Source organism: Ammodytes marinus (genome assembly GCF_949987685.1).
Source record: "Ammodytes marinus genome assembly, chromosome: 21".
NCBI lineage: Eukaryota > Metazoa > Chordata > Actinopteri > Uranoscopiformes > Ammodytidae > Ammodytes > Ammodytes marinus.
Genome location: NC_137225.1, coordinates 7522881 through 7549095, shown reverse-complemented (window position 1 = coordinate 7549095; position 26215 = coordinate 7522881). Strand labels below are relative to the sequence as shown.

Genomic DNA, 26215 nt, shown 5'->3' with positions numbered 1-26215 from the left:
TGGAAAAACATCAGCTGTAAAGTTGTCATGGCCCTTTTTATCACTGTTTTCTACAATACATAGACAACATTATTAATCAAAATGTGTTTGGCTGATTAAATATATATATTTTTTTTTGTATTTTGTATAGCCCAACTTCAAGAGCTCACATTTGACACACATAGAACAATTATTAAATGACCTCCACAGATGAGTTTTCTTGCTAGTCCGGATTGTATGACACACGATTTGTTTAACCTTTTATTGATAGATGCGAGGAGAGGATACAGGTTGGAAATGGGGAGAGAAAGGGGGATGACATGCAGTAACAGTCCCTGAGTCGGATTCGATCCCACGACCACTGCGACAAGGACTTTACCTATATGTTGTACGCACTCTACTCACTAGGCCACGGGGCGCACCAGTTTAGGAATAAGAACTAGACACTTAACAAATGAACCTGGCTCCACAAAACCAACTGTCAGGACGTTTAAAGCAGCAGGTCTTGGCTGGGCTGCTGTGCACACGTTGTAATTAACAGGTAACAGCCTGTGTCCTCCACAGGAAAGGAGAAAGTATGAGAGGAGCTTCACACAGACATGGCATGGTTGGGTAAAAGCAGGGCCGCCTTAATGCACGGGCTTACCTGGGCTGAAGCCCCAGGGCCTACAAGGATCAGGGGCCTCTAAAAAAAAAAAAAAAAAAAAAAAAATTTTTTTTTTTTTTTTTTTGCTGTCTCAATATAGGCCCCTGATCTAAGAAGGCCCCGCACATTGTCATTTAAATCAATTATTGTCTGGCTCATGATAGGCCCCTGATCTTAGGGGGGCGTAGAGAGATCAGGGGCCCATCATGAACCAGTACATTTTTGTTATTTTTGTTTAAATAACATTGTTCGGGGCAACGCAGATCAAGGGCCTATATTGAGATGAGCCATTAAAAACAAAATGAAGAATTCAAAGAGAGAAGTAGCTTTGGGATAAGGGATTATTAAAAAAAAATTGGAATGCTGACTGACTGGATTTTTTAAACCTGTATATTTTTGTTTCTGCTTTTTGGTATTTCTGTGTCTCCAAATGATTTCAGAAAATAGCTCACATAGGACACAGTTGATTTAGCCTTAGTTTTCTTGTCAAAGTGCACCAGATTGATGCATTTTACTTTAAAAGGTTCAAATTTTTCTTCCGGGGGGGCATGCCCCCGGACCCCCCTAGAAGGTCCTGGGTCCCCACCACTGTCTCTTCAATAACTTGGAAAAACACAGTAACCAACCATGTGTGTTTGGTTATTAAAAGTCACTAGACCAGGAGGGGGTTTAAGTACATGTTACCTTAAGTGATTTTGTATTTCATCAATAGAGATATTGTGGTGTAGACTAACATGGCTTTAACGCATCTGTATTGTAAGACCGCCGCCCGGGGGGCCTACAAAACCTCTCAGCCCCAGGGCCTAGTGGCAGGTAAAAGCAGCCCTGGGTAAAAGCACAGGTCAACAACAGTGAGTTGATGGTTTATTTTTATTAGGAAGTTATGTATTACTTATCTGATCTTGTTGGGGCTTGTTCTCAACTGCCAGCTATGGCCCATATTAAACAAACATCTTTAAGGTGGTATCACTGGGCTACATTTTTTGCAGGGGTGTAACCAAAGTAAAACATTAAATACACTTTAACAAATAAATCCATCAACTTGAGCGTGAATCCAGGAGATGATCTTCGACGCAGCTACTCTGATTGAACTGTCTTCTTCCATTCCCATGTACTGGAGGAACATTCTGACATGGTTGGCCATCAAATATTAATGGCAGGGTTTGATCATAGGCAGACACGGAGGAGAGTATATGGGGTGATGGGCAGGTCAGACCTCCTTAATGCTATTGATCCTCATGATACACCCAGGAGAAGCTTGTTATTTTATCTATTTATTAATTTATTAATGCATGAGAGGAGATGGTGCAGCAGTGAACGGCATCCTGTGATCTGCAATGGCTGTCCTAGTGTAAAACATTATCATCTATATGAGACCACATTAGTATTTTTACTCTCCTTACCTTATTGACATAGTTTAAAGAGCCTTTGAATACATGTGATTACTCTAGTTCTATCATTTATATTTATCTTTCAGATGGCATCATCACTTGAAGATGCGATAACATTAACAAAAGCACAAATAGCCCAAAGGGGAGTGAACAGAAGCCTTTTTTGGGGGGAGGGGTTGACTGTCAGACATTGAAAAAACATCAGCTGTGTTTGCTTAAAGTTGTCATGGCCCTTTTTATCCATCTTTTCTACAATACATAGACACAATTATCAATCGAAATTTGTTTGGCTGACTAACAACTAAAGAGCTCACATTTGACACACATAGAAAAATAATTAAATGACCTCCACAGATGAGTTTTCTTGCTCGTCCGGATTTTACAACACACGATTTGTTTAACCTTTTATTGATAGATGCGAGGAGAGGATACAGGTTAGAAATGGGGAGAGAAAGGGGGATGACATGCAGTAACAGTCCCTGAGTCGGATTCTAGTTCTATCATTTATCGTTATCTTTCAGATGGCATCATCATTTGAAGTTGCGATAAGATTAACAAAAGCAAGAGTAGCCCAGAGATTCCATGGATAGGTTACATAAAGCATAATTGTTACCTCAGGTTTCTGTGACCCATTTAGATTAATGTTGAAGCTTTTCATCTTCCAGCTCAGGCGCTTTATTCCCAGGTGCCCGTTATTCGGCAGATGTATGAAAACAGAGGGGTATCAGGCAATATTAAAAAAAACATATATATACACTTTATTAGTTACCGCGGTTCAATTTCATTTAACTTATCAGCCAATCACATGGCAGCAACCCAATACATTTAGGCATGTAGACCTGGACAGGACAACTTATTGAAGCTAAAACCGAGCAACAGAATGGGGAAGAAAGGGGGTTTAAGTGACTTTGAACATGGCAATGTTGAGGGTGCTAGACGGGCTGGTCTGAGTATTTCAGAAACTAATGGGATTTTCACTCACAACCATCTGGAAAATGCCTTGTTGATGTCAGAGGTCAGTGGAGGATGGGCATACTGGTTTGAGATGATAGAAAGGCAACAGTCACTCAAATAACCACCCGTTACAACCAGGGTATGCAGAATACCATCTCTGAACGCACAACACGTCCAACCTTGAATCAAATGGGCTACAGGAACAGAAGACCCCACTGGGTGCCACTCCTGTCAGCTAAGAACAGGAAACTGAGGCTACAATGCGGACAGGCTCACCAAACTGGGACAATAGAAGATTGGAAAAGTCATGCCTGGTCTGATGAGTCCCGATTTCAGTTGCAAAGTTCAGATGGTAGGGTCAGAATTTGGCATAAACAACATGAAAGCATGGATCCATCCTGCCGTGCACCATCAACCATCGTCCAAAGTCACTTAAACCCCATTTCTTCCCCATTCTGATGCTCGGTTTGAACTTCAGCACGGTGTCTTGACCACGTCTACATGCCTAAATGCATTGAGTTGTGCAATACCAATTTTTTCCACTCGAAGGAGCCCTTAACTAGATGTTGTTTTAATGGTGGAATAACAATTTGGAAGAAAGGATACAAACTCTATGTAATAATAAGTAATCTTTTTCACATTATCAACAGGGCTGAGACAACACCCTGCACAACTAACACACACACACACACACACACACACACACACACACACACACACACACACACACACACACACACACACACACACACACACACACACACACACACACTGCCATCAAAACAACTAAACATAATGGAATTAAATGGATTACACAGTGTATTTAAGAAGATTTAATTTCTTCCTCATTATTTGAAGTTGAGGCTGATTTAAAGTGGCTAGCTGTCCGGCTTTAAAAGGGTTGCTCAACTCGCAGCCCTGTCTCTTATGGCTACTTAATGTTAATGAGCAAGCAGCCTGTTGCACACAGTAAAAACACGACAAAGCAAGTTCTGACCGGCCTGTCTTGAATACCTGTCTTGAATATTCAAATACTTAATGGGCTTTAGGGGGCATTCTTTGCTAGCTGCTGTTTTGTGTCAAGTATAGCCTAATGAGCAGCATAGGACACACCTGGTACAGCATGCTTGCTATAGTTCTCTGCGGCCCATTTTACATGCAGAAACCCTTAAAGGGATAAATGAAAAAGATATATGATTTCTAAGGGGTGACTTTGACAACTGCAAAGAGTGCTACCAAATGTGAACACAAACTAAATGGATCACATCAAGGGAACTAACAATCCACATTCTTGACTGAATTTTCCAAAAAAGGACCCAAATAGTCAGTAGCCTCGTTTGAGAAGGAGCCGTCTTCAAGTGCCCCTGGCTGCAGCTCGCAGATCGAGGAGGAGCTTAAATTTAGGTTTAAACGTTTAAGCAAAATTTAAAGGCCTACTTCACCGGTTTGAATATGAAGGTGTATTGAATTCTGAGATCCTATGTAGTATAAATGTGCAAAAAAAATTAAAATCGGTTCATCCTAGCCTGAGAAAAGGCAGAAAGAGTGTTTTTTAACCCTATATTTCTCTTTCTCGTGTGTGATGTCATGAGAAAGAGAAATATAGGGTTAAAAAAAACACTCTTTCTGCCTTTTCTCAGGCTAGGATGAACCGATTTCAATTTTCTTCGCACATTCATACTACATAGGATCTCAGAATTCAATACACCTTCATATTCAAACCGGTGAAGTAGGCCTTTAAGCTCCTCCTCGATCTGCGAGCTGCAGTCAGGGGTTACTCTCTTGCTAAGACCTGCACAATTATGACGCTCGTCTTGCTGAGCGCACAGCATTTTTTGAAGCATTTTTGCTGTGCGCTCAGCAAGACACGCGCCATATTTGCGAGGGCCTGAGCAAGACGGCTACTCAAACGAGGCGACTCTCAAATAGTACATATTCTATAAATCATTGAACACTATATCTCTTTTGTAGGGATAAAACAATGGAACAGTCTCCCAACAGATCTAATAACCAATAATGATTTGCAAGCTTTCTCCCATCTGACAAAGGTTTGGCTGCTCACGCAATAGACCTACACACACTTATATCATTTTGTAGTGCTAGTAGGATAGGGGTAGGCCTATATTTTTTTATAAAATATGTAATGTAGTGCTTTTCGTAAACTTTTGTTATGCTATGTATTTATATCATTGTATCTTGTTATCCTTTTAATGTTTAATCCCATGTCTAGATATTATTGTGTCTTGTTTAGTTTAGTAGTAGTAGTAGTAGTAGTTGTTCTTACCTGCCCAGGGACTACAAATGGAAAACAGCAGTTTGCTAAAACCTGGTACAATGCATCTCTCCTTGCTCAAAACAAGGTTAATGTTTCTTGTGTACATTGTCCCTGTTCAAATAAAGTTACATTACATTACCAGGGAAGCTTGGCTGGGGTCCACAGCTTATTCCCCCCCCCCCCCTCCCGGAACCCTAAGTAGGTTAACCTGGTCTGCCAGTCTGAGCTCTTTGTATGCAATCAAAAAACAGCCTTTGTTGCTCCTCATAACATTTCAACAATATAATATCCTGCTCCACCTAGGGTAAAGCTGTGGCTTATTTCCTGTCACCAACTTTCACCTAACTATGAATCAGGATGGTCTGAAATGAACAGAGAAAGGAAGAACTGCTGCAAAAGAGAACACATAGAGTGTTATTTCTCTACTTCTATACATTAATAATAGTTATAAAATCTACAGCATCAAATGCCCAGGGGAGGGAAAATGCCTTAAACAAGATGTCTTCAGCAGATTTGCTTTTCTCTACCTGATGTATTGACCAAAGGTATCACAAGGCTTTATTATGAAGATACAAATATTCACATATTAAAACGATGGAGAGGGCATCTGATTTCAAAGTGTTGAATTCAATATATGGCAACATTTCATATTTCGTGCCACTAGGGGGAAGCATAACTTCAAATGCAGTATCGGTGAAGCAGCAAGTACAGCAGAATGGACATTATCAAACAAGAATGGTTACAATAAAGTCCTTGGAAATGTTAGATTGTGTTCAATGTTATAGCAGTTTATATAATTTCACAACAAAAGAGTCATTAATGCTGATCAACAGCCATAACTTTCACATAGAAACGTCACATCACAGTTAGGATTCAAGCATATGAAACTCTATCTACATTCATTTGATTTTGTCTTGGAAGACACTAACTCAAATATAATTGAATATAGTAATATTTAAAGGAAGAGTTATTATTTTTTCTAATTATAGGCCTAAGCTTTTTGCCTCACTCTCCAGCTCAAGAAAAGGCAACAGAAAACCTTCCTGTATAGCTGTGTGTGCATTTTTTATTTAGAAATGGGCAAAGGTCTCTCATCAAGGTTAGCTTAGCTCATCCAGGTTAGCTTAGCTCAAACACTGGGACTCTAGATGAGCAGGTCAAAAGATAAACTTTACAACATCACTCAAAGTTACTATCAGTATGGGGGCCCCTGGGCCAGAGATACTGATAGTAACTTTTTGGTAGCATGCTCAAGAATTACTTGTAAAAAAATTAAAAAATTAAATTGTTAGGGGGGTGGGTTGGGGGCCCCCCAGAGGGCGGGGCCCCATTCAATTGAATGGGTTGAAACATAGCTAAGGCCGCTACTGGTTATGTCATACATAGCCAACTGGATGGAAACCAGGACGTGCCTTTGACGGTCACGTATGTATTTGATTCTAAAGTGACAATGTGTAAAAATATAGAGAGCAACATAACGTGATCGATAAACAAGTACACAGAGGAGCGTTTAGTGATGTTGTAAAGTTTATATTTTGACCTGCTCCCCATGACTACCAGTGTTTGAGCTAAGCTAACCTGGATGAACAGGCTTTGTCCGTTCTAATATAAAAAAGTACCCACAGTTTCAGGAACTGTTTCTGTCACTTTTTCTTGAGCCGGAGAGTGAGGCAAAAAGATACAAGTATTACATGTTGAAGGATTCCTCTAAGCACTGACGTTTTTTAATCAAACATGAATGTATCAATGGCTACATAAAGATATTTAATGGTGAGTGAGCATACAACATTGAATACTCAATATCTGTATTACAACAACAATAGCACTTAACAACATAGATCATAAGAAGTCACAAATGTATAACTCCAGACCTTACAGTTAAGAATACAGATGAACACTTTGAGTTAATTTTTTGCTATAACACTATACACTGACTGGGTGTATGAAAGAGGCGCGGTGCCATTAGACACCCTGTGGTCACCCTTATGACACTCAGGGAGCAGCACTCAGTAGTAGAGAGGTGAGACATGAGGCTGGAAGCTTTTGTTGTCACCTTCAAAGAGACCACAAGAGGAGGAAGATCAAGAGCTATCCATTTACACAGAAACCAGCCCCGTAGCTATATAGAGCGGCAGGCACAACTGATTTACTGTTGGAGTCTCCTTATAATCATCTTTATTCAAAGGAATCAAAGAAAGTAGACAGTAGAAAAAAACATTTCATGAACAAGTTAATTAAGTATTACAGCAGCCACACTGTACTGTATGTAAAGTCTACTATCGTCATGTGTTACAGTGGGAGCTGGTTTCTCACCCACATTAATCTAAGCTTTTGATCAAGGTGAAACCCAAGCCGCAGCATATCCTGAAGGGCAACAGGCAACGCTGCTCCTTTGCAGAGCTCCGCGTTGCTCTATTTCGAGTGACAGCAGTGTCGGTGAAGGCTTGTATTCCTTCTAAGCTCCGCGAGGCCCTGAAATAGAGTGACAAGCCGTCTCCATAAATACAAAGCCCCCTATGGGGAAACATAATTGCTTTGTGAGCCCATCTCAGCTTTAGGGGGCCTTCATAACGTCCTTCAATCCCGACGAAGGAATCCTATTCCCTTCTATGAGCTCGATAACATCACCTTTAGCCAGATTATTGCCTTTCATTTTGGCCTGACCCTCTTAATCCAAAAAGGTCACCCAGACACTGGGCCTAGAGGCTAACTCGTGTCCTCCGACCTCAAGGACCCAAACACCAAAGAGAATGCTGGTATCCTATAGAGTGACCGGAGGGTTGTGTTTGTGAAGCAGGTCAAGGCTCGTCTTTTGTTTTTGGACAGTGTATCCGGGGAAGGTGGGGGTTAAGGCAACAAGGAAACAGACAGGTGGGCTGCACTATTTTTGATTATCTCAAGGTTGTTGTTTGCTCATGGACGCTTTTTGAGTCTAGAGTGTCCTGCCATACTGGACTTGTTTTGTTAAGACAGTTTGTAGCCATGACTTGAAATCTTGCCTCTTTACGTCACTCAGCTATGGCGTCCCAACAGGCAATAATATGATCTGATGGCTTTATACAATCACAGCAAATATGATTGTGCCTCATAAGTCTAAGGTGCCTGGTCAATGCTTTGCTTTTGATTGTCCTAAAGTGAGAGTGCAGTCTGTGGTGTATAACGAGGTACAGAGCATGGCAGGATTTAATCTCCAACGATTGTTGACACCATGTAAGCCTTAGTGTATGATTTGTATGTCTGTTTCTCATCATTGCTCCCACATCTATCTATACCATTATTGTGATCCAATCAATCTCAACTACACCCACTCTGATCTTTTCTCTTGCCCGTCATCATTGGCCTGTAGCTCTGGGCTGCTACCAAGTTCAACCAGAGTATATTGACCAACCCTTCTGGTACAGATTGCTGTTGTTGTTGTTGAAACGTCTACAATAGACCCCACTGACCCCACAACAGGGGATGAGCCGAGGTTCCGTCTTGGCGGAGGTGGCGGTTTGAGTCGACTGCGTTTGCTGACACGAATGGACCGCGGCGTGCCCATTGACTCTGGGGGGCAGAGAGCCACTTCGCTGCCATGACGTTCTGGAGCCTCCTCTTGGGTAATAGAGTAGCCGTTGTTCCCATTGGTGTTGCCACTAGAAGGTCCTGGAGAGCGTGGGAGAGAGGACCGCTCCATGTTGGGCGGGTCCTGACCCAATGCAAGCACCCCCCCATACGAGCCCTTGCTGCCTCGCCTTTTCCGGAAACTCCCAGGTCGGCAACTCTCTACCTCTGGATCCTGCTGAGCAACTGAGGCGTTTGGTTCGGTTCCTCTGGAGGCTCCTGCGTCTGAAAATAAACAACGCTCTTCCTCGTAAAGCTTATTCACCAACATCTTCCTCTTGAACCTCTGCCGTACCGAGCGCTTGATTGCACAGATGAAATCCACAATGTTTAGTAAAAGGGAAAGAGAGGCCACGCCCAGCATGAAGTTGAGCATCACGGTCTTCTCAGTGGGCCTGGAGATGTAGCAGTCCACCTGGGTAGTGCATGGCGGTTGCTGGCAAAGGAACCTTCTAGGGATGTAGTAACCAAACAGGTAGTAGTTAGCTGCCCCAAACCCGGCCTCCAGCAACGTTCTGAACACCAGGTGGAGTATGTAGGCTCCAGTGAAGCTCCGGGCACACCCTTGCTCATCCACCAGAGGCTTCTTGTTTGCAGAGGTCTTGCTGAGTAGTTCCTGGTGAATCTTGGACAGTGGCGAGGCTTTGGTTTGACCTGTGGTGTTCAGGTCCACAGTGAGGCCATTGGAGACCTTGTGGACCACATAGACAATAAAGATAACGTAGGGGAGACACAAGGTGATAAGCTGCACCAGCCAGAAGCGGAAGAGAGAGATGGGAGAAAATAGATCGTAGCACACGTTGGCACAGCCGGGCTGAATGGTGTTACACACAAATCGCTCCTGCTCGTCCTGGTAAAGGGGATAGCCAGCGAAGAGGAGCATCAGAATGCGGAGGAAGATCATCACAGTGAGCCACACCTTCCCTGGAAAATAAACATGTTGGTGTTAAAGAAGGCCTGATTTGTGAATTACTCAAGAATGCATAAACCAGATAAGGTTTATAAATCTGAAGAAAGCAAAAATGTTTCCCTCCACGCAAATATAAGACAGAATGATTTTCAAAACGTATTAAGGTCAGTCAGAAACCAGTTAATATGTCTGTTAGGTCAACTCACCCATCATTGTGATGCTGCGATTGACAGAGATAAAGATGACCTCAGAGGCGCTTGATCCCGCCATGGTTGCTGTGCTTGAGGCCCTCCAAAAACGTTACTCTTCCAGGGCCATGCCAGAGGGTAAAGCCTTAAGCCAGCCACCTCACTTCCTAATCAGCCACTTCTCCTCTACCCTCTCTGCCAAGGGGCACAGCAGCACAATAACCTCCAGGTTAACGGACACAAAGTCGCCTCCGCAGTCTCTCAGACTCTCTCTCCTCTACAAAGGACTTCACGCAGGGTTCCAGAACGTAAAATCCAACAGATCCAAGAGGAGGTAAACCATGTAAATTACCTCTTCTTCTGTCCCCTGCAGACAACTGTCTGTCCCCAAACAACAGAAGACGGCAGCGAGCCCCATTGTGGATCTATTCTTAACACACTTGCAAAGGCATGTCAGTGTCCTGGCATTGCAGAGATATTTTGGTGCTGCTGGTCACTTACAGGAGGGTAACAAGCCTCCTGGCTTACTCACTCCAAATTGCTGTATAAAGTCCTCAAGCACAATGGTGAGCATGCTCAAACTTGCTGCTCCATATTTTAAGAGCACTAACTGCTGCATCTCCCATTGATGAGTCAAGATAACATGTCGATATGCAGACTGTGGATTAGCTCCCATGGAATGTAAGTAGCTTGTACACTGTATTTCCCCCACAGCTGATGCCAGTTTATGGCAAGGATCTACTGTATTATGATGTAATATTGGTACCAAATTAAACTATGCTCAATTGTAAATCCGAAGTACAGCAGAAGTTTTGTATACGTGATTCAAAGTTTAAAATGAGCTCCTATCCAGTACTGCAGCAGATGCACACATCCTAACTCGTACATGCACATGGTCTCTGGTGGGACACACGGCTGAAGAGCTTGGTTCATAATCACTCCAGATCAATGGTCATTAGCACTTCCATGGGCTCACAAAAGAATCCCACACATCTAATTTTGAATAGAGCGCAAGGTTACGATGGAGAATATATAAAAGGATAAGTTGTGTGAAACATTTGCAAATCATTGAACTGACACTGTAGTCTTGACTATCCATATATATATAAACCGTCAATATTATCCCCGTGCCAGTTTGGAGCTGAGCTGCGCCGAACTGACACCCAGCTGACACACAGCTTAATCAGCTGAGTTTCGGCTTGAGCCAATTCTGCCCCACAAAAGAAGAAGGCAGTAACTCCAGAGAGTTCCGAACTGAGAAAATTGACTTTAAAGTTTTCCTCTTGTCCAGCCAAAATAGTTGTTGGCAGATAATTGAATATGTGGCCATTCCTTAACTTTAAGTAAGTTCTTCTACTACATATTCATATTTACCTCTGATTTGACCATTGACCCTTATTTGGTAGTTGGGTCATTCTTCAACTTGAGGCAATTTTGGAGTTGAAAGTTTTAGAAATCTAACATATTATTTTTAGAAATGTAGTGATATGTTGTAGTTCTTGTGTAGAACTATTTACTGATAGTGTTCCAACAATCAGAGGAAATCGTCATTTCCATCACACTGCAAACATTTCCTTTTTAAACAAAACTATGAACTGAGCCTGTATTTTCAAAATATCTAATGTAGTTGTACAACCAGATGTGACCAAATGTTTTAAATTAATTTATGTTCTGGGTTTTAAAGATAAACATTTTCCATTGTAAAGATGAAAATCTGCATAAAGCTATTCCACTTAAGTCTTTCAATCAATTTCTTAGATGGCACAATCATGATTTTTCTAAATCAGTAGTTTTAATTGTATCAATAGCTGAACAATTTCAAAGAATGAATAAAAACTAAATGTAATTGTGTTTATTATTTGGGATTTTTCCTTCAAAATATGTGCTGTGATGGTAATGACTGTGTGATGGAAATGACAGAATGTGACGGAAATGACATGTGACAAACATGTGACCAATAAACAAATTCTTGATTTAAGCGACCTCTTCATCGACTTCTACGGTTGTCTGTTCCCTCCATGGAGCTGAATGTCTCCTCTAGCCATTGGCTCCACTGTCACATGACTATGCTGTGATTACCTACACACAAACCCTAAAGAAACCTCCCATAATTCACATTTTGTTCAGTGTGATGGAAATGACGGAGAACCTAAGGGACAGGTGTTCTTTTAATAAAATAATACATAAAATACTAATACTAATATTTCTTAAAATCCATCATACATTTAATTAAAATACACCTTTTTGTATTATTAAATGTTTAAAGTAATACTATGTCAGTATTGAATTTTACAATTAAGCAAGGTTGAATGTCCAAAACTGGACCCGGGGACAAAGGATATATAGTGAAAACCACATATAAAACACAACTTTTTGTATAAAAATATTGACTGGTGTACCATTTATTTTTCCAAGAGTAATTTTAGTGTAAATTAAGTGTGACAAACTTTAAAAATAAGAAATGTGCTTTTATTTTCATTATATCGGCCAGGGACACAAAATTGCCTCAAGTTCAAGAATGACCCATGGGTCAAATGAGTAATGACAGGAGTTGCATGTTTTGATGAACCCACAACGTCAATCGACAGTGGAGGTTCCATCAGCTCTACAGTCTTCAAGCTGACTGTTAAGGTTTTCAGCCATGGTCACTCAGTTTCTAGTTTGAAATACAACGCTCTGTCTGTGTGTGTGTGTGTGTGTGTGTGTGTGTGTGTGTGTGTGTGTGTGTGTGTGTGTGTGTGTGTGTGTGTGTGTGTGTGTGTGTGTGTGTGTGTGTGTGTGTGTGTGTGTGTGTGTGTGTGGGGAGGGGGGGGGCTCTGGTGGCGTAGTGGATAGAGCGTGTACCATATCGGCAGCGGCCTTCGTGGCAGTGGTCGCGGGTTCAAATCCATCCCGTGGACCTTAACTGCAGTTCATCCCCCCTCTCTCTCTCTGTCTCCCCATTTAATCTCTGTACTATCCAATAAAGCTTGAAAATACCAATAAAAAAAAAGCAACATGGTTTCACAGGTGAGTGTGTATCTTTGTTTTATGTAGCTCCATAACAGATGTTTGGTAGTTGCTCTCAGTAAAGCTCACAACACTTGCTTCATTGCATTGAACTGACTTGAAAAGCAATTACCAGAGCAGTGATTGAAATTCAAATCAAGGGCTAATGGGAAGGATTAAATGTGTACCTGGATGAGGATATGTCAGAGTGTAATATATGTATTACCACTTGCTGTAGTGTAAACCCATTTAAATGGTTTATGTCTGGGAGAAGAAGCCATGTCAAGTCACATCGGTTATACAATAAAATACAGTAGATTGAAATATTGTGAGAGCAGTGTGGAAGGCACTGGATGAGACTATGAAAGATGGTTTGAAACCTGAGATAACCCCTTCCACTCTGAGTGGTTTGATAATTAAACAAGAAAACCAAACACTGGGTTTATAGCAAGTTTTTTTTTTAAGTTTAATTCTTGAACAGGTTTTTCTAAACATTGCTTAAGAAGAGAAGAATTGGGAAAGTTCTATAAATTATATTTGGAAACATACAACTGAAGGAGAGAGAGAAAGAGAGAGGGAGAGAAAGAGAGATGGGAGTTTGGCAAACTGAGAACAGCATGACCGAAAATAAAATAATATACTGACAATAACAGTCACAACAGAATATAGTACAATTTGTTGAAAATATAAATGGAAAAAAATAAAATAAATGAAAGGTCACGGCTACAGCAGTTGACTGATGTTAGCATGGGAAACATAGTCATGATCAAAGCTGAAATTCTGAAATCCCAAAGTTGTCGTCGAAGAGAGGGAGATAAATGAAGAGAAAGGTAAAAACTCTATGCAGAGGTAAAGTTCAGTGCACAAGGCTATGTATGACACACACCTAGTATCCAGCCGACAGGACCGAGGTCTTTGCTGCCCACATTAGTTGACCACACAGGAATCAACGCTTACTTTCTGGGTCTATAAAAAAAACACCAGACTGGGCTGTATGCACACACATACATACAATAAATAGGATATACAATCTTTGAAAAACTCGAACAGCCTCCACACACATCCTGCGTCTACCTCTGGAGCGCGTCCCCGTTCGTTACTGCTGCGTCTCTCGCGCTTTTTTCGGACACACAAGGAACTGCTGCAGCGCTGCTTCTAAAACCCCTGTCTTTTTACATAGAGTTTTCATAGATACTTCCCATATTAAGTTGTTTTATGTCATTTTATGACAGATATGATTAATATTGAGTTTCGACAGTAATCCTAGTGCCTGGTTGCCCACCCCCACCCCCTTCACATTTTCGCTTGTGGGAAGTTTTATTTTGAAAGGGACACACCTGGAAACTGTAAAACTACAGTGAATGCTGCTGGTATGACTCAACAGAGTATTTCTCTATCAGTTAAAGCAGAGAGATGCGCGTCTCCCCGAAAAAATGGGCTCCGCCTCCTGAGGTAAAGTGAAGCGTCGCTGCAGAAGCGCTTCCGATGGCCGTCGGCAGCGCGTCCGAGGTTGGATGACGTGCAGTAGAGGTAGGATGTGTGTTCCAGGGGTAAAAGTTTTAACCAACAACAGCAACTCCAGTAACATCACTTTCCTAAAGACACTTTTTATTTTTCACTTGACGCGTTAAAAGCACCACGCAAAAGCAACATGGCTCAAGTCGTCCCAACGCCTTTTTTAATATGTTTCATGTGCAAGAGGGCCGGCTCAGAGCCACATGTCGGAATGGGATAAGCCTTCATTTCTCCACAACTTTGGTACAGATCTGTCTATGCTCACACCTGCTGCTCATGACGGGAAATCTCATTGACCTTAATGAAACACAACTTTCGTGCACAAGTTTCATAAGTGTTAAGACGTGAGAAGTTGCCAATGAAATGCACAAAGTGACCTTGAGGCTTGAAGGAAGGTATGCTGCATTTGGACCTTTAAGACATTTAGGTTATGTCATGTTTAAGTGACTATTTAATAAGGTTGTGGATGATTTTGAGTCCATTTGGTCACCAACTTATTTGATCTACCCTCTACTTACTACATCACTGTATGTTTTCACCAGTGGCCACTCCCAGTATTGCTACAAAAAAATGCCTTCCTTAATTATTTATAACTACTAAGTTATGGTTATACTGTATTTTTGACTTGACTGCAAAACGTCTGCTACAACTTGTCAGTCAGGTGGCTCCATGAGAAACAAGCATCATCACTTAAGGTATGAATCTGGGGACACTTCCAGAGTTGGGGTTAAAAAGGAAATAAAACAACTAAGCTTGAATTGTTTTGTATTATCCATATGTCATGTGTACATTATGTAACCTATAAAAAAACTTGGCATTTTCTGCAGTGCGAAAAACAGCGTGACAAGAACACAGACAAAAAAAAAAGAATCTTAAGTGGCGTCTCCCATTTACATCTTAATACTTCACCTTTGACTTTACTTGACTTGTCATAGGAACAAGGAATCAAACATATTTACCATCACACCCCCCTCTCCGCGTACAGTAAAAAAGTGATCCCTTATAAATATTCTAACACCATTCTGTATGTTTACAGTCCGACCTCAGTCTACACACTGGCACTGTATTTACATTTTACAGAGACGACTTAGCAAAATGTATACAACCTATCTTTTTTTTTTCCAAGCAGTGTTTCAACCGTCACTCAATGCTTATTCATTCATTTTGGTCCTCTCCAGAACAACAAAAAAACAACTCTGAAGAATCATGCTTTTAGTGGCTCATAAATGTCAATATTCGATTTGTGCTGTTTGTTTGTAAGATGGAGGTACATACAAAATCTTACATAGAAAGAAAGAGAGAAAAACCCCCTTCAGAGTTATTTGTTCTATTCAACCAGGAGAAGTGTTGAAGTAGCTTATTACAGGCACCACAGGTCAGGACAATGGCAGTGAATAGAGTATAACACAAGCTCTACAGTATGTTTCACGTCTGGCCCGAGAGGAAGGGCACCACTGTCAGACTTCTCCCAAGTATGCATGCTTCATTGTACAGTATTTTAACCACAACAACAAAGCAATGCGTGAATATTGCTTTAGGTGAATAGCTATGTTTGAATGGTGGCTGCATGGCTGTAAGATAAACATTTCTGCAACTGGAATAGTACACGTTGAAATCCCAGGTCATGTCACAGCGCCCACCAGCTAATGCAAACAGCTAACATGCCTTTTCAAATGTTAGCTGTCTGAATGAGCGCTTCAGTTTAAATGGATACAATGTTAATGAATACATCGGTGAAATGTTTAGTCAAGGAGTGCGGCTGATATGTAGTCCAGTCAAATGTATCAACTTGTGCACTCCCTCGCCCTCAACGGTGAAATGTCTTTCCTGTGTGTGCTTGGCTCTCTGGTTGGAAATGCAGAGGAACACATTACGCACTCAACAAAACACTGAAAAATATCCAGGAATGGAGCATTTTAAGAGTTTCAAAAAACCAAAAAGAAATGATCTCATGCTTCAGCTAAGAAAGTGAATCAGGAACATTTTGATTTTAGGAATGTACACTGGTCCGTGCCTCCCTCAGTCAACAGTACAAGGAATTATGAAACAATGTCGCCGCTGCCAACTTCACGGTCTCTCACACTGCCAGCTGTATGTGTTGTTTGACCTTCTTCTTCTTCTTCTTCTTCTGCAGTCAAGGTGTTCACAACTCTCACTCACACACTTGAGTTTGGTTCAGCTCAGCCCTGTTTGGTTCAGTGCAGGCAGCCAGTGGGACTTCATGTATGTACAACAACCAGAGAGGGTGCACTCACACTTGGAAAAGTGCCAAGTTGTGTGTGTGTGTGTGTGTGTGTGTGTGTGTGTGTGTGTGTTCGCCTGTGTGTGTGTGTGTGTGTTCGCCTGTGTGTGTGTATAAGTGTGTGTTCGCCTGTGTGTGAGGATGTGTGTGTATCCACGGGACTGCTTCCCTGCTGGTTGGCCTGTTCACACCAGGCTCAAACACAGTACAGTACAGTACAGTATGGGTCTAACAGGTCCATGTCTGTGCTTGCAGGCGGCCCAGTGTTAGGAGATGATGGCCGGACACCACCGCACCACCGCCAGGTTGTCTGCGCTCACCGACCGCTTCTTGGCCTGTTTTTTCAAGTCCTTGTATACGTCGTCACACAACCGTGAGATGGCCTACAAGACAGAGATGACATCAATCTTTTTTTATCTTCAAGTCATTTAATACGTCTATTTACTGTGACTGTTTCATTAAACTAACATACAATCAACATATACAGTACAAGTTTTTTTATGTACAGTCATCTGAGGCCTTAGTTCTTAATATTCCAAATCCTCGGCTCAGAAGATGGATTCTTTTTTTCTGTGTTTTTCTGTGTGTGTACTCACTCACCTCTAGTTTCTGGGCCTTGTCCCTGCTGAGGGGTTCCAGGGGGAAGCTGAGGTTGTTGGCCTCGGCCATGGAGCGCAGGTCAAAGTAATACTTGGCGTAGACACTGGACGGCACGTTGATGTTGAACTGCAGCAGCTCCAGAAACTGCCGCTCCAGCTCATTCCTGATGTCGGAGAGAACGGGAGAGAGACGGACGTGTGAGATGAGACGTGAGCTTGAAGACGTGATATTCAGATGAGACTAAAAATAAAAGTCAGCCCGAAAAATTGAATATTGTCTATAAATAAATTCTGTGTAGAGAGACCGAAGATGAGACAAAGACATGATAGAGAGTGTTACTGCTCGTGAGGCCTTCCTGGCAAATCCATCAGCTCACGCAGACAGTGGGTGTTATTTTCACATGCACGCTGCCGATGCACATACACCGAGCAAATCCCCAGTACACCCATCCAACATAAGCCTTTCATTCTCCTGAAAATGAAGGATATGGAAGCCGAGGGGCTCTAAGCATTCTGTGCATAAAAAAAATAAATCCTGTGATCCCTTCTGCAGGGAGCTGAAGGCCGCTTTCATCTGTTTATCTACAGTTTGGACCCATTCATTTTTTTCATTGTAACATAAGGAAGAAGAAGCACAATCCATCTTCCCTAGCCTTTGTTCCCCCCACCCACACGTGTTTTCAGGCACACAGCAACAGACAAGCTAAATTTAGCCTCTGCTGTGGCCAAACTCCACCTAATAACGCTGCTTCTTTTTCATCACACATTCAGCTATTCTCATCCGTTTCATCTTGTGCTTCTCCACTCCCCATAATTCTTCCCAGAATCCCCTGCAGTAATCTCATAGTCAGGTTGTGTCTGTTTTTTTTTCTTCTTTTTTTTTTTCGGGGGGGTTAGAAGGTTGGAATTCGGCAAGGTGAACATGGTTTTGAAAGACTAAAAATTGGATGTTCCGAGAAAAAACATATATCGTCAACACTGAGTCACTGTCAGCTGAGTTGCCATATGGTAGTGTGGCAGAACAGCATGCCAGGCTGCTCTGACTTGAAAAAGGCTCCCAAACAGGTGGATAACAGTCATTGCTCTGTAAAAACCTGAGCCCTGGGACACGGATATAGAGCCAGTGGTGCAGAAAGGCGTGAATGACAGAGGGGTACGGAGGTCACTGCTGTGGCAACACGTCCACAGCATCATGTTCCACCTCAGAATAATCCAGCCAGGATTCCTGTTGCAGTCAAGGCGAAGAACACACGGGGTCGACTGCCAATCGTTGCCAGAAAATGGAGTCGGACAATTCAGTCAGCTCCATTCTCCCCGACACGGTCCAAAAAGAGCAAAGAACACACCGAGCCGACTACCGACTTGCCAATAGTTCTGCACTTGCGCGGGATGACATCTAGTAGGATGTTATCATACAGTAATGTAGGCTGTCATTATAACAGAGTAAGCGCATGCTGCAGTCAGACACACACAGAAACACACACACACACACACACACACTTAGACGGCCGACGTCACCAAACAGACTCATGTCCCCGCCCCCTCCAGACTCTACGACGATGTCCGACGCCCGATTATCGGCCCGGTGTATCTGCACCTTAAGATGGATGTTAATATATAGGGCAGAGTGGTGTTAATACATAGGGCAGAGTGGCCGCTACTCATTCTCAAGATGCCTCTTCTCCACATCTTACATGCTTAAATGTTGACCCAACTGTGGTTAATGGTGATGTCGTCTTAAGATAAAGCTATCCTATATCATTTAAATACACTGAGAGAAACATCACATCCATAATGATGCATGATTTTATAGCCTCCATGCATAAATCTTGCTCTAGCAAAGGGCGGACAACATCTAAATAGGTGACGATACTTCAGCCTGACGATTTCTGGGACCAATCCAAGAGCCCCAGCAATAGATAGTCAAAGGGTGTCAGCCCAGTCAGCCAAAGGTCTAAGCATTTCCAGGCCACCATACGTGACTCTCAACACCTCGTGGACCCAGGTTGACTGTTGGTTGCTAACTGGTGGTGAAGACAGGCACAGTGGGTGAGAGGTGAATAAGAGGAGAGACTGTATCACCAAGTAAAGTCAACAGCACGTGTTTTAAGGAGAGCTGGAACAAGTAAATGATCAAGCAGATACTTCAACAACACTTTGGGAAATGCTGCTGTAAACACAAGTGAAACAGTAAGGTAGCTATCTTACTTCAAACAGTGTTCCAGGGATCACATTTTTTTTGCGAAGAAAGTTTGTTCATGAGAATATTTTTTTAAGAAATATTGACTTCTCTGACACACCACAAGTTACATTGTGCACCGTTAAGAATAACTTCCAAAAGGGGCGCCCTTAGCTCAGTTGGTAGGGCGTCCCCCCATGGGCCTCGGCCAGCAGCGGACACGGGTTCGATTCCAGCATTCTCTGCATGTCACTCCCCTCTCTGCCCCATTTCAACTCTGTCTCCCTACACTATCAATAAAGCATAAAAATGCAAAAAAAAAAAAAAATCTTTAAGAATAACTTCCAAAAAAAATAAAATGAGCCACCTGTATGTTCACAACACACACTAGCTGCTTTACATTTAGCATAACTGCGTCTCTGTGCACTTTTGGGACTCTCTTTCATATTGATAAAAATGCAATACTTTTGGGTGAGTCCAATACACTCACATGTCCTCTACGGTGATATCCTTGAGTATTTGGCAGTAGTCCACGTTCCAGACTGCCTGGTCGTCCCACACCTTGGATGCCAGCAGGATGGCGCCTAACACGATACGCTTCCAGTTGACCGGGCAGATGTCGATCTCAGCGTAGGTCAGGAGCCTCTCCAAGTACACCTGGGACAAAGGGAGGAGGCGCATGGCAAGATCTCAGACAATATTCATCTCTTCCACGTTGTTGAACATACAAAAATGATTGACAATTGAGCAGAAGTGAGATCCAAGTGGATGCATGATCTATTTAATAAGCACGTCCTCACATCTGTGTTTGAGTTAAATTAGCCTCTGCTCTCCCCCTGTAAACTACACAGTTAGTTAGTTTGCCAACTTGCTGTGTTGCAGCCTTGCTTCAGGTAAAAAAAACTACAATAACAAGATGTCAGGAGCTGGTGATATCCAGCCCTACCCAGAGCGCACTCATTAAAATATGCATGTGGATGGAAACACTGCATCTCTGCAAGTTTCCATTTCTCTCTCTCTTTCTCAGTAGCCAGAATTCCCATGGGCTACAGATCATAAAGCACACCGAGCCCGCAGGCACCTACCAGTACCTTATACGTTGAGACACTTGGACAGAAGACTGATTCTTCTGATCCACCCATCATAGTACTGTTAGAAAGAGAAAATGTACTCTAATAGATGCCATAGCGGCACTCGTTCCTTCCATGTAATTCACACAGGTTTGTGACAGATATTAGGGCCTAATTCAAACGATCTTATTCCTGTTGCAGTGACTTTGCCCTCTGCTGACTATGAACTACTTGTTTTCCATTTCCCATAAGTCATTTTACTGCAGGCTCAACTTACTGCAGAGTCTCACACAAAAAAAAGCTGGTGTCTAGAGATGCTGTATTTTCTATGGGTGGAGTGGGATATACATTTATTCTAATTCTGTCTCAATCTGCACATTGGCACAACTGTCAGCAATATGTGACTTAAAACCCTAAAGAAACATCCTAGAAGACTGTTGGAAAGCAGACGGTCAAATGTTACATGATGATTATTACCATCTAATTACTAGACATATAATGGTACACAATTCTGTTGAAAAGATCATTAAAACTTTGAAAAAAAAAAATATAATAATCGTTCATCATCAATCTCTGTTGTGTCCCAGGGCCTGCCACCAGACACCACACATATACACTCATCTGACAGAAGGCAGCTCGCATGAAAGGAGAGAGAGTACTGAGCTATATCACAGCAATAGCATAAGATAGAGAGAGAGACATACAAAAAAGCAATACAAAGGATCCAGTGGTGGCGGGTTTGAAAAACTGTAGCCATGGGCATGTAGATTAAACCCAACTGATTTAATCTTTTGATTGTGGTATCACAGAGATGAAGATTGATGTTGGACACTTTTCTCCATTGAGTTCAAAGGTTAAACTAATCTCAGGAAACACACTGACATTCTGAAAGAAGAAGCATTATTCAGAATCACTGATACCACCTTTAAATCAAGTGCTTGATGCTTTAAGGTTCACTCAGTTAGACCTTTGTATCATGGAAATGTTAGCACTGTAGCTTCAAATGTTACAAAACCATGTGCTCAACAACTATTTGTCTTGATAGAAATAGACATGCTGACTGTCTGTGTCTCTATCTATTTCTCCATCCCGTAAACAAGCCTTTCCTTACCTCATCAAATGAGGCAATGACTGGGAAGGAAAGACCGCCAGCTTCCTATCTCAACTCCCCTGTCTAAAGTGAGCTGCGTCAGCTAAACTAATAACCCAATAACCTCCGGCCCACAGCCATATTCAATTACTGATAGCGTGCCAGACTTTACTCTGGAGGAGGCAGGCCATGTGCTACACTGTGCTGTGTGTGCACATATAGAGTATGTTCGGTCTGACACATTTCCGTTACAGTGTACACTTCATATAAAAAGACACAGACACGGAAACACTGGTTGATCCTGTGCATCAGTGCGCTCCCTGGCTGTCTGGACACAAGGGGCCCACCCACTCAGCCATACCGTGCAGTTCACACATATGTGCATCTGTCCGGAAGCAACTTCATTTCATTGTAGGCCACCACCAGGCACAGCCGTGTTAACCCTGCACCTTCCAGGTTTCCAGTGACACATGTGTCAGACCAGAGAGACATGTTTCTAGGCAGATGAGCAAAGGAGGGGAGGGAGAGAGTTTGTGTCCAACTCAATGTGGCTGAGAAAAGTTAAGGTAACTATAAATCAGAAGTAGAGGAAGTTAGCTAGCTCGGTGCTGTGTTAATTCAAGTTTGGATATGCATATTTTCTCTAAGAATCTAATGATAAATGAATAAATTGCCATGTTTGATCACGATAAGATTAATCACAAAAAACTAATGCAAAAGAAATCAAGAGTCACGGTAGAAGAGGGATAGTTAAAGTCCTTATCATCAGGTTGTGATACAGGTGAGCAGCGCAAGATGGCATTAGTCGTGGGGTGAGAATCCTCTTGAATTATGTTCTTGCTACAGGCACACGCCTACAATCTCTGGAGGGATATAAATGAGCATTTTTATATATGACTGAAGAAGAATGTCTAAAAATGAACGAGAGAGAAGACCTAAAGACCGCCATAGAAAGATGACAGCAGATGACACCAAAGAGGGCAAAAAAAGGAAACCAGGAAGCAACTCCACACACACACACACACACACACACACACACACACACACACACACACACTCTCTTACCAATGTGACAATGGCACACTCGGCGGTGAGCTGTGCGGCGCTGAACAGTGTCCTGACGAATCGGTAGATGTGCTTCTGCTCGGGGTCGTGTTTCTCATAGTCATGAGGAATCTCTGACTTCTACAACAGAAGAAACCACATGAGAACAAAACTAACCCATATACAGTATCATGGTTTACCTCAATGGAAAGACATTCTGCTGGCTAAGACCTTTGCTTACAAATGAGCATTTTTAATAAAGTGCCTTGAAGTCTCAGCTATGTAACATCAGGCAAAGTGGTTACAGTGTGTATGTGTATGCACTAAAACCCTGCGACTGTTAGGCATAAGCAACATTAAAGTGAAATACATGATCCAGATAGCTCCCGAGATAGATAGATAGATAGATAGATAGATAGATAGATAGATAGATAGATAGATAGATAGATAGATAGATAGATAGATAGATAGATAGATAGATAGATAGATAGATAGATAGATAGATAGATAGATAGATAGATAGATAGATAGATAGATAGATAGATAGATAGATAGATAGATAGAAGCCAGATTCCCCCCCCCCCCCACCCCCACTATTGGATCCATGCAGGCCTATTTGCTGTTCATTAGTGTGCGGTTTGTGGTGCAAATGGCTTGTGACAGCTCTACAGCTCGCACATAATGAAAAAATTCATTTTCAGTTAAAAGCCTTACCGAGAGCGGGTGAAGCTTCTCATCGAAAATGTCTAACACCATTCTTCCGTCCACGTCTCTGGAATGACAAACAGACAGGGGAAGAGATCAGAGTGTGATAGGGAAGAGAAAAAAAAACAGATGGTAAGAGACTAAAAAAAATATGAGATTTAGCCATTTATGGGCATCGATCTGCAATTCAAACAGCAGCACTCACAGCATTCACACTGGTAGCAGACGCAAAAACATGTTCACTTTCTCAACCTTTGTCTGTGGAGGTTTGCATATGGGTGTTCAAAGTCAGCCTTTATATAGCCCATTTCAACTTCCCAAACCTCTTCCATCTCAATGTATTGTTCTTAACTCGAGTACAGCCACTTGTTAATGAGGAGGTGCACGTTTAGAACGATTTGATCATGAGTATCATCTTTGCCGTTAACATTTCCATTAAAAGCTGCCTGTTCCGTTCGGTTTGTGGACAAGTTTCAATTAGAGCTGCAACGATTAATCGACGAATCGATTATTAATCGATTATAAAAATAATCGCCAACTATTTTGATAATCGATTAATCGTTTCGAGTAATTTTTTAGTAAAAAATTTACAAATTCTCTGATTTCAGCATCTCAAATGTGAATATTTTCTGGTTTCTTTAATCCTATTATGACAGTAAACTGAAATATCTGTGTGTTTTGGACATAACAATACATTTGAGGACGTCAACATGGGCTTTGGAAAATTTATCAACATTTCTCACCATTTTCTGACATTTTACGAGCCAAAACACTAATCGATTAATAATTGATTAATCGAGAAAATAATCGACAGATTAATCGATTACCAAAATAATTGTTAGTTGCAGCCCTAGTTTCAATTACAAAAATGTTACTAAAATGTGAGAAAGAAGTAGAGAGCTTCAGTAGTTGTATAAGAGAACCAAAGATTCAAAACGTATAAATACAGCTTCAAATGAATTGTCTTTAGGGGGCGCCTGAACTGAAATAAAGAGGAAACGGTTGGAAGCAAAGTGCACGTTGATTGAGATGGGAGACACGCTCAATGGGATTTGGCAGTGATGAAGATGGATGGGTAAGAGCATAATACAGCAGGTTGACTCAAGCTTTAAATAGTAAACCATCAGGCAATGTGACAGTGACTACAGAGCTTGATATTTCAACACACGCCTCCAGGGGGCTAAAAGTGTTACGTTTTATCTGCCTAAGTCTGACGTTGATATTTGATGCAAGGCTGTGGAATGTAGGAGTAGATAAGGAGGGGAAAAAGAAATGTATACCATATCATACCTGTTCTTTATGTGGTAGTATATCGCGAGGGCTACGCTGTAAAGACATACAAAAAAAGGACAGAAATAGACCAATTCTAAATAAAAACAGCAACAGACTAGAGCAACATTGAGTCATATCAGTTATCAGATAATGAGTTATTTCAGCTTCCGTTATGTAGTTACCATTTGATGGTGTATTTGAGGTTGGGCTGACTGACAGTGCTGTCGTCGAGGAATATGGTGGAACATGAGCTGTATTTCCGTCTCACTGGGCCCGGGTGATGCTGGATTATGCACAGGCACACACACACACACACACACACACACACACACACACACACACACACACACACACACACACACACACACACACACACACACACACACACACACACACACACACACACACACACACACACACACACACACACACACACACACACACACACACACACACACACACACACACACACACACACACACACACACACAGAGAGCGAGACACAGACAGACACACGTCATTTGCGTCATTTGACCAGCCAAAAGGCCTGCTCCTCTGTCAGAGCCTGATGTGCATGCGGGGAGTATGGCCTCTATGGTGGAGTTCATCTGTTCATTTTTTAAAGATTATTTTTTGGGCATTTTTTGCTTTTTATTAGACAGATTGGAGAGACGGAGTTGAAATGGGGCAAAGAGGAGAGAACCCGGGTGGGACGCCCTACCCACTGAGTTCATCTTTAGAGAAGCCCCAAACTATATTGTTTCATTTTAAAAGTCAAGTTTAAAAAGTCACTTTCTAGAGCTTTATCATTTCAATTGGGTAATTACATATTTATGGGTAAAAATAAATAAATTAAAACACTTGAAAATAGCAATTTACACATTCCAGCACTTTGGGCTGAGACAGTGATGAACTTCACCATAGTGTGATGATGTTGCAACTAAATCTTTACCACTTTAAATGGAGACATTTTACTAGACCTTTGACAGCTAGAGACACACACGACTAAGAGACTACAGGTGGAGTATGTGGGGATTGATGACGGTGGTTGGATTATTTTAGAGGTCATTTTGGAGACTTTACCTTGTTCTCCGAAATGTGCGTGAACTTGCAAGAAATACAAGACATTAAAATCACTTTTTGCACGATGTATAATATTCACCATTGTATAACGTTATCAAATGATTGACACATAAATGATAGATCAATGTTGGGGATCTTCAGATGTGTAAGAATAACTACTGCCCTTTTGATTAGATCATACACAATGTGCTTTGTCATACTCACATGGTTGATGTAAAGGCTCTTCCGTTTTTCTCGAACTGAAAAGGAAAAAAAAAACGAGAGAATGTTTGTCGGGGACGACTGGCATCAACTCAAACTTCAAGCTCAGCAGGAGTGCAGTACACCACCCTCACAGACAGGGAGCAGCATTTACCCAGGGTTTATACATCACCCTTAATGACAGGGTTTGAATGAACAGCTTTCTCTCACTCGTTCTTCCACAGCACATTTAACAAAGCATGTTCCTTGAGCAGAAAGCATTTGTTATGTGAGAAAAGAAC

The 26215-nt window shown here is 41.9% G+C and overlaps 2 protein-coding genes across 3 annotated transcripts in view; both read right to left on the bottom strand.

The window, feature by feature from the left end:
- Window positions 1-8543: 8543 nt before the first annotated feature.
- gjd4 (gap junction protein delta 4) lies at window positions 8544-10028 on the bottom strand (the record flags this gene model as incomplete). Its single annotated transcript, XM_080050194.1, has 2 exons — window positions 8544-9772; window positions 9965-10028. The coding sequence occupies 2 exons, from the start codon at window positions 10026-10028 to the stop codon at window positions 8544-8546; spliced, it is 1293 nt and encodes a 430-aa protein (XP_079906320.1).
- A 3398-nt stretch (window positions 10029-13426) lies between these two features.
- Window positions 13427-26215, bottom strand: part of ccny (cyclin Y) — a 38644-nt gene continuing 25855 nt past the window's right edge. For both annotated transcript variants that reach the window (XM_080050356.1, XM_080050357.1), the window contains 8 exons: window positions 25938-25972; window positions 24833-24933; window positions 24669-24704; window positions 23388-23445; window positions 22695-22814; window positions 19960-20126; window positions 17292-17454; window positions 13427-17074 (listed from right to left, as the gene is read on the bottom strand). In XM_080050356.1, coding sequence (XP_079906482.1) covers window positions 16958-17074; window positions 17292-17454; window positions 19960-20126; window positions 22695-22814; window positions 23388-23445; window positions 24669-24704; window positions 24833-24933; window positions 25938-25972 — 797 coding nt within the window. In that variant the 3' untranslated portion in view covers window positions 13427-16957. The remainder of the gene's footprint in view (window positions 17075-17291; window positions 17455-19959; window positions 20127-22694; window positions 22815-23387; window positions 23446-24668; window positions 24705-24832; window positions 24934-25937; window positions 25973-26215) is intronic.